The following is an 8,619-nucleotide window of genomic DNA, read 5'->3' as shown; positions in this document are numbered from 1 at the left end:
ACAGCTGCCCCTCTGCTGCCCAGGCACAGACACAGCTGCTCCTCTGCTGCCCAACCACCCAGACACAGCTGCACCTCTGCTGCCCAAGCACCCAGACACAGCTGCACCTCTGCTCCCCAACTACCCAGACACAGCTGCACCTCTGCTCCCCAACCACCCAGACACAGCTGCACCTCTGCTGCCCAAGCACCCACACACAGCTGCACCTCTGCTGCCCAAGCACCCAGACACAGCTGCCCCTCTGCTCCCCAACCACCCAGACACAGCTGCACCTCTGCTGCCCAAGCCCAGGTGGAGCTGCTCCTCTGCTCCCCAACCACCCAGGGGCCGTGGAGGAGGCAGCAGAAGGCAAAAGCAGAGGAGGGCCCTCGGGCTCGTTATGCAACCTCTGTTATCTAACGACCACGGAGGAGCCACCCCACAGGGGCTCTGTTTGCGGAGGGAAGGAGCCCGAAACGCCACCAGGCTCTGAGTCATTGGTTCACCAAGAGGCTCCCGAGGTCTCCTCGGGTGGAAACTTCCCCAAGTGTCAGATGCTGCTGCTCAGGGAGGCCTGGCCAAGTCCCCAGCCCCACCCACACCTGCTTGTAAGCAGCTCCTGCAGCTCTTGCATATATAGATAGGTATGGCCCTGCCACTGGGTGCAGACAGCAGAGCCTGGCGCCGGAGCCCAGCCGAACCTGCTCCCTCCCCACCTGCCCTCCGCCGGCCGCCGCCGCCATGAAGAGGGAGATCCTGACCCTGGCCTTCGCCCGCTCCGTCTTCGTGGAGTTCCTCTCCACCCTCATCTTCGTCTTCATCGGCCTGGGCTCGGCCCTGAAGTGGCCTTCAGCCCTGCCCAGCATCCTGCAGATCGCCCTGGCCTTCGGGCTGGCCATCGGCACCCTGGTGCAGGCCTTCGGGCACATCAGCGGCGCCCACATCAACCCCGCGGTCACCATCGCCTTCTTCGTGGGCAATCAGATCTCCTTCCTCAGGATGCTCTTCTACGTGGGGGCACAGCTGGTGGGGGCCATCGCCGGCGCCGGCATCCTCTACGGGGTGACGCCAGCCAACACCCGCGGCAACCTGGCGGTCAACGCGGTGAGTGCGCCCCCGCCCTGTGCCCTGCTGCCCCGGGGCTGCCCATGCCTGCTCTGTGCCCTGCTGCCCTGGGACTGCCCACCCCTGCTCTGTGCCCTGCTGCCCCGGGGCTGCCCACCCCTGCTCTGTGCCCTGCTGCCCTGGGGCTGCCCACACCTGCTCTGTGCCCTGCTGCCCTGGGGCTTGCCCACCCCTGCTCTGTGCCCTGCTGCCCCGGGGCTGCCCACCCCTGCTCTGTGCCCTGCTGCCCCGGGGCTGCCCACCCCTGCTCTGTGCCCTGCTGCCCTGGGGCTGCCCACCCCTGCTCTGTGCCCTGCTGCCCTGGGGCTGCCCACCCCTGCTCTGTGCCCTGCTGCCCTGGGGCTGCCCACACCTGCTCTGTGCCCTGCTGCCCACCCCTGCTCTGTGCCCTTCTCCCTGCCACTCAGAGCTTGCCCACCCCTGCCCCGTGCCCTGCTGCCCCGGGCTGCCCACCCCTGCTCTGTGCCCTGCTGCCCCAGGGCTGCCCACCCCTGCTCTGTGCCCTGCTGCCCACCCCTGCTCTGTGCCCTTCTCCCTGCCACTCAGAGCTTGCCCACCCCTGCTCTGTGCCCTGATGCCCCACAGCTGCCCACCCCTGCTCTGTGCCCTGCTGCCCCGGGGCTGCCCACCCCTGCTCTGTGCCCTGCTGCCCCAGGGCTGCCCACCCCTGCTCTGTGCCCTGATGCCCCGGGCTGCCCACCTCTGCTCTGTGCCCTGCTGCCCACCCCTGCTCTGTGCCCTGCTACCCACCCCTGCTCTGTGCCCTGCTGCCCCGGGGCTGCCCACCCCTGCTCTGTGCCCTTCTCCCTGCCACTCAGAGCTTGCCCACCCCTGCTCTGTGCCCTGCTGCCCCGGGGCTGCCCACCCCTGCTCTGTGCCCTGCCACCCAGGGACTGCTCACCCCTGCTCTGTGCCCTGCTGCCCCAGGGCTGCCCACCCCTGCTCTGTGCCCTGCCACCCCATGGCTGCCCACCCCTGCTCTGTGCCCTTCTCCCTGCCACTCAAAGCTTGCCCACCCCTGCTCTGTGCCCTGCTGCCCCAGGGCTGCCCACCCCTGCTCTGTGCCCTGCCACCCCGGGGCTGCCCACCCCTGCTCTGTGCCCTGCTGTCCCACAGCTGCCCACCCCTGCTCTGTGCCCTGATGCCCAGGGCTGCCCACCCCTGCTCTGTGCCCTGCCACTCCACAGCTGCCCACCCCTGCTCTGTGCCCTGCCGCCCCATGGCTGCTCACCCCTGCTCTGTGCCCTTCTCCCTGCCACTCAGGGCTTGCCCACCTCTGCTCTGTGCCCTGCTGCCCAGGGGCTGCCCACCCCTGCTCTGTCCTCTTCTCTCTGCCACTCAGAGCTTGCCCACCTCTGCTCTGTCCTTCTCTCCCTGGCACTCAGAGCTTGCCCAGCCTGTCCCACTCGCCCCCACTTTGTCCTCTTCTGCCTGGCACTCAGAGCTTGCCCACCCTGTCCCACCTACACCTCCTCCTCTCTGTCCCCTTCTCCTGCATTCCTTTCTCTGCTGGGTGCTTCAGAGCCTGTCCCCAGGGCTGAAAGGGTGAAAGGAGATCTGAGAGCAAGGGAGGGCTGGAGAGGGAAGGGCTGGGAGTGAAGGAGGTCTGGGGAGTGAAGGAGGTCTGGGGAGTGAAGGAGGTCTGGAGAGTGAAGGAGGTCTGGAGAACAAGAGAGGGCTGGAGAGGGAAGGAGTTGTGGAGAGGGAAGGTGTGGAGAGGGAAGGTCTGGATAACAAGGGAGGTCTGGGGAGTGAAAGTGTGGAGAGTGAAGGAGGTCTGGAGCATGAAGCTGTGTGGAGTGAAAGGTCTGGAGAGTGAAGCTGTGGCAGTGAAGCTGTGGCAGTGAAGCTGTGGAGAGTGAAGCTGTGGCAGTGAAGCTGTGGCAGTGAAGCTGTGGCAGTGAAGCTGTGGGGAGTGAAGCTGTGGAGAGTGAAGCTGTGGGGAGTGAAGCTGTGAGGAGTGAAGCTGTGGCAGTGAAGCTGTGGCAGTGAAGCTGTGGCAGTGAAGCTGTGGGGAGTGAAGCTGTGAGGAGTGAAGCTGTGGCAGTGAAGCTGTGGCAGTGAAGCTGTGGGGAGTGAAGCTGTGGAGAGTGAAGCTGTGGCAGTGAAGCTGTGGCAGTGAAGCTGTGGGGAGTGAAGCTGTGGGGAGTGAAGCTGTGGAGAGTGAAGCTGTGGCAGTGAAGCTGTGGCAGTGAAGCTGTGGCAGTGAAGCTGTGGGGAGTGAAGCTGTGGGGAGTGAAGCTGTGAGGAGTGAAGCTGTGGCAGTGAAGCTGTGGCAGTGAAGCTGTGGGGAGTGAAGCTGTGGGGAGTGAAGCTGTGAGGAGTGAAGCTGTGGCAGTGAAGCTGTGGCAGTGAAGCTGTTGCAGTGAAGCTGTGGGGAGTGAAGCTGTGAGGAGTGAAGCTGTGGCAGTGAAGCTGTGGCAGTGAAGCTGTGGCAGTGAAGCTGTGGGCAGTGAAGCTGTGGCAGTGAGGAAGGTCTGCAGAGCAGAGGAGGTCTGCAGAAGTCTCCCCCTCTGCCTCCCCAGCCCAGGGAGGTGAATCCATGAGGCTGGTCGGGGCTGGGCACGAAGCTGCTGCCCTGGCAGAGGGATGGAGAGGGGAGAGGGGCAGAGCCCAGTGCCCAGCTGCCAGCTGTGGGGCAACCTCCTGCCTGTTTTTGAGCTGCTTTAATAGGAGCTTCCTCTGTCCCCGGGGCCTGGGTGAGTCACCAGCAGCACTCAGAGCCTCTGCTGCAGCCTCCCCACCTGCAGATTAGCGCTGGGATGGGAGCTGAGGCAGGCAGCAGAGCCCAGACAAACCAGTACGGGCAGGGGGGAGCAGGAGCCTACTGCAAGCAGGGCACTGGGGGGCACTGGAAGTGCTGGGGAGCACTGGAGGGCACTTAGAGGCACTGGGGAGCACTGGGAGGCACTGGGGAGCACTGGGGGGGCACTGGGAAGCACTGGGGGGCACTGGGGAGCACTGGGGAGCACTGGGGGGCACTGGGGAGCACTGGGGGGCACTGGGAAGCACTGAGAAGCACTGGGGAGCACTGGGGGGCACTGGGGAGCACTGGGAAGCACTGGGGAGCACTGGGGGGCACTGGGAAGCAGAAGCAGTGGAGCAGAGCTGGAGGAGGAGCAGTGAGGCTGTGGAGAGGCTGCAAGGGGCAGGGGCTGCCCTGGGAGGGGGTGGAAGCCTCTGAGCTGGGCAGGGTTGAGGAGGCACTCTCGGGTCTCAGAGCCTCTGGGGCAGCGCTGGGCAGTGCCCTGGCACGGGGGCAGCACAGTGCCCTGGCACGGGGGCAGTGCAGTACCTTGGCACGGGGGCAGTGCAGTATCTCGGCACAGGGGCAGCGCAGTACCTTGGCACGGGGGCAGCGCAGTACCTTGGCACGGGGGCAGTGCAGTACCTTGGCACGGGGGCAGTGCAGTATCTCGGCACAGGGGCAGCGCAGTACCTTGGCACGGGGGCAGCGCAGTACCTTGGCACGGGGGCAGTGCAGTGCCCTGGCAGCGGCGGCAGCGCAGTGCCTTGGCACGGGGGCAGCGCAGTACCTTGGCACGGGGGCAGCGCAGTACCTTGGCACGGGGGCAGCGCTGGGCAGTGCCTTGGCATGGGGGCAGTGCAGTGCCTTGGCACGGAGGCAGCACTGGGCAGTGCCTTGGCACGGGGGCAGCGCAGTACCTTGGCACGGGGGCAGTGCAGTACCTTGGCACGGGGGCAGCGCAGTACCTTGACACAGGGGCAGTGCAGTGCCTTGCCACGGGAGCAGTGTAGTACCTTGGCACAGGGGCAGTGCAGTGCCTTGGCACGGGGGCAGTGCAGTGCCCTGGCAGCGGCGGCAGCGCAGAGCTGGAGCCCTACGAGCAGCACAGGGCTGAGGTCCTGCCAGCCCCAAGGCCCAGAGAGGGCAGTCCCTGGCTGCAGCCCAGCCCAGGCTGGCCTGGGTCACTGTGGCCTGCCCATGCCAGGGGGGTTGGGGCCAGCCCATGGGGCTCAGTGCAGGAACATTGGGATAGGAACAGCACAACTGACCCCATGGCTGCACCACAGCCTCCACTCTGCACCCCAGCCTCCACCCTGCACCACAGCCTCCACCCCAGCCTCCAGCCTCCACCCTGCACCACAGCCTCCACCCCAGCCTCCAGCCTTCACCCAAGCCTTCACCCTGCACCCCAACCTCCACCCCAGCCTCCAGCCTTCACTCCATCCTTCACCCTGCACCCCAGCCTTCACTCCAGCTTTTGCCCCAGCCTCCAGCCTCCACCTCACATCCCAGCCTTTACCCTTCACCCCAACCCTCAACTTGCATCCCCACCTTCATCCCAGCCTTCACCCTGCACCCCATGCCAGGGCTGCTCCCCAGCCTCTCAGGGAGGAGATCCACAAAGTGGAGGGGAGAGGAGTTGGGATCCAAGAGCTTGGCTCCAGGGGTAGAGGAGTGCAAAGGGCACAAAGGGCTGCAGGGGCCTTGCTCTGAGTGTCGTGGAGATGAGCATGTGGGGAGAGGTGTGGAGAGCCCTGGGCAGGGAGGCTCTGGGGAGGGCTAGAATTTGGGGCAGTGCACAGAAGGGAGGAGGAGGAGGAGGAGGAGGAGGAGGAGGAGGAGGAGGAGGAGGAGGAGGAGGAGGAGGAGGAGGAGGAGGAGGAGGAGGAGGAGGAGGAGGAGGGAAAGGGGAAGGGGAAGGAGAAGGAGAACAGGAAAGGGAAAGGGAAGCGGAAGGGGAAGCAGAAGGAGGAGGAGAAGGAGGGGAAGGGGAAAGGGGAGGGGAAGGGGAAAGGGAAGGGGAAGGGGAAGGGGAAGGGGAAGGGGAAGGGGAAGGAGAAGGGGGAAGGGGAAAGGGAAAAGGAAGGGGAAGCAGAAGGAGGAGGAGAAGAAGGAGAAGGAGAAGGAGAAGGAGAAGGAGAAGGAGAAGGAGAAGGAGGGGAAGGGGAAGGGGAAGGGGAAGGGGAAGGGGAAGGGGAAGGGGAAGGGGAAGGGGAAGGGGAAAGGGAAAGGGAAGGAGAAGGAGGAGAAGGAGAAGGAGGAGAAGGAGAAGGAGAAGGAGAAGGAGAAGGAGAAGGAGAAGGAGAAGGGGAAGGAGGAGAAGGAGAAGGAGAAGGAGAAGGAGAAGGAGGAGAAGGGGAAGGGGAAGGGGAAGGGGAAGGGGAAGGGGAAGGGGAAGGGGAAGGGGAAGGGGAAGCCAAGTGGTGGCCACCATCAGAGCTGGTGCCCCAGGGGCTGCCCAGGACACCCTGGGGGGAGCTTCTGCCGCGTGGCTTTGCCAACCCAACCTCACCCAGCCCAGCACCCAGGGGCCCTGCCGAGCTCCAGGGGTGCTCATCTCAACCCCCCCTCTGGTTGGCAGCTCAACAACAACGTGAGCCTGGGCCAGGCCCTGGTGGTGGAGATCATCCTCACCTTCCAGCTGGCCGCCTGCATCTTCGCCTCCACCGACAACCGCCGCAGCGGCAACGGCGGCTCCCCGGCGCTCTCCATCGGCCTCTCGGTGGCTGTGGGACACCTGGTGGGGGTGAGTGTCCGGGCAGAGGTCGGGGCAGAGGTTGAGGACTCTCCCAGAAGCCTCTCCTGTGGTTGAGGCTCAGAGGGAGCTGCTTTGGGAGCGCTGAGATGGGACCGTTTGGGCTCCGTCTCCTGGCGATGCGTGGGTGGGGTTGGAAGGGAGCTCAAAGCTCAGGCAGCTCCAAGCCCCTGCCTTGGGGAAGGGCAAATCCAGCAGCCCAGGCTGCTCAGGGCCTCCTGCAGCCTGGCCTGGGGCACCTCCAGGGAGAGAGCAGCCACAGCCTCCCTGGGCAGCCTGTTGGAGTGTCTGCTGCTGGGAGGTTCTCCACCGCTCCGCGGGAGGGAGAACATCAGAGCCCACTCTGGTCCCTGCTGCTGAGAAGCTGCTGCTGCCTGCTGCCTGCTGCCTGCAGTGCTGCCTGCAGTGCTGCCTGCAGTGCTGCCTCTCACCCTGCTCTCCTCTCCACACTGCCAGATCTACTTCACTGGCTGCTCCATGAACCCAGCCAGGTCCTTCGGGCCCGCGGTCATCGTCAGGAGGTTCGGCCCAGCTCATTGGGTGAGCAGCAGCAGCCTGCTGGGAGGCACTGGGATGGGCTGGGGTGGGCTGGTGGAGGGGTTGGGATGGACTGGTTGAAAGGGTAGGATGGGTTGGGATGGGTAGTTGAGGGGATGGGATGGGATAGGCTGGTGGAGGGGAGGGGATGAGATGGGCTGGGGTGGGCTGGCTGAGGGGCTGGGGTAGGATAGGATGGTTGAGGGGATGGGATGGGCTGGAATGAGCTGGAATGGGCTGGCTGAGGGGATGGGAGAGGTTGGGATGGTCTGGAATGGGCTGGCAGAGGGGATGGGAGAGGTTGGGATGGTCTGGAATGGGCTGGCAGAGGGGATGGGAGAGGTTGGGATGGTCTGGAATGGGCTGGCAGAGGGGATGGGAGGGGTTGGGATGGACTGGCTGAGGGGATGGGTTGGGATGGGTTGGGATGGGCTGGCTGAGGGGATGAGAGGGGTTGGGATGGGCTGGCTGAGAGGATGGGATGGGCTGGCTGAGGGGATGGGATGGGATGGGATGGCTGAGTGGCTGCCAGAGCCAGAAGCAGACAACAAGGGGGGAAAGAGCAGCGACTGCCAGGGGGCTACAGGGCTGAGTGCTTCAGAGCCCACCCCAGGCCTGAAAGGATGAGTGGAGAGCAGAGCTCTGGAGAGCAGAGGAGGTCTGGAGAGCAGAGGAGCTCTGGAGGGCAGAGGAGGTTGCCCTCTTCGTTGGGGCACCCCCACAGCCCAGAGCCAGCCAGGGACAAACACACACACACACACACACCCCATACCATGGTGCAGGCTGAGAGCTGCATCCAAGCTCCAGAATGCCCACAGAGGTGCCCAGCTCAGGCCCTCCACCCACCCAGCACCACTTAGAAGCTCAGCCCCAGCCCTGCAGAGCAGGTTTGGTGCCTCCTTTCCAGCAGACCTCACCTCTGCTCTCCAGGAGCTTGATGCCTTCAGCAAGCAAAGGTTGAGGAGGTTTCCACTTAAGAAGGCTTCTGGAGTGGGTGATTGCCTCTGTTCTGGAGTGGGTGATTGCCTCTGTTCTGGAGTGGGTGATTGCCTCTGTTCTGGAGTGGGTGATTGCCTCTCTCCATGGCTGGGGGACATGGAGCAGCAGGGTGGGGGTGGGGAGATGACCTCTAAGTCATCCTCTCACTTCTCCCTGGTTGCTTTCCAGGTCTTCTGGGTTGGACCCATCCTTGGGGCTTGCTTGGCTGCTCTGCTCTACTTCTACATCCTGGTGCCCTACTGCATGAGCATGGCAGACAGAGTGGCCATCGTCAAGGGCACCTACGAGTCCGAGGAGGAGTGGGAAGAGCAGAGAGAGGAGAGGAAGAAGTCCATGGAGCTGACCCCACCCTAGGAAGAGCTGGGAAAAAAACCCTCCAAAACCAAGGGGAAGGAGGGGAGGAAGCCTCCAGGTGTGCACCACAGCTAGAGTAGAGTCTTCAGCCAAAGCCTTCCCACCCAAACCTTCCCACCCA

The 8,619-nt window shown here is 64.6% G+C and overlaps 1 protein-coding gene across 1 annotated transcript; it reads left to right on the top strand.

Annotated features, from left to right (window-relative positions):
- The first annotated feature begins 532 nt into the window (after positions 1-532).
- Positions 533-8,613, top strand: LOC135174442 (aquaporin-5-like). The gene is made up of 4 exons (XM_064141709.1): positions 533-1,083; positions 6,435-6,599; positions 7,065-7,148; positions 8,313-8,613. The coding sequence occupies exons 1-4, from the start codon at positions 721-723 to the stop codon at positions 8,496-8,498; spliced, it is 798 nt and encodes a 265-aa protein (XP_063997779.1). The 5' UTR covers positions 533-720; the 3' UTR covers positions 8,499-8,613.
- The last annotated feature ends 6 nt before the right edge of the window (positions 8,614-8,619 follow it).

This window comes from Pogoniulus pusillus, unplaced genomic scaffold (assembly GCF_015220805.1).
Source record: "Pogoniulus pusillus isolate bPogPus1 unplaced genomic scaffold, bPogPus1.pri scaffold_64_arrow_ctg1, whole genome shotgun sequence".
NCBI classification, from domain to species: Eukaryota; Metazoa; Chordata; class Aves; order Piciformes; family Lybiidae; genus Pogoniulus; species Pogoniulus pusillus.
The sequence above is the reverse complement of the archived record's forward strand: the minus strand, read 5'-3'. Positions and strand labels throughout refer to the sequence as shown.

Excerpts from the sequence above, each read along its gene's own strand:
- LOC135174442 (XM_064141709.1), top strand. The coding sequence starts at position 721 with ATGAAGAGGGAGATCCTGACCCTGGCCTTCGCCCGCTCCGTCTTCGTG. Across the intron at positions 6,600-7,064 it reads CTGTGGGACACCTGGTGGGG|ATCTACTTCACTGGCTGCTC; the intron begins GTGAGTGTCCGG and ends CCACACTGCCAG. Across the intron at positions 7,149-8,312 it reads GGTTCGGCCCAGCTCATTGG|GTCTTCTGGGTTGGACCCAT; the intron begins GTGAGCAGCAGC and ends GTTGCTTTCCAG.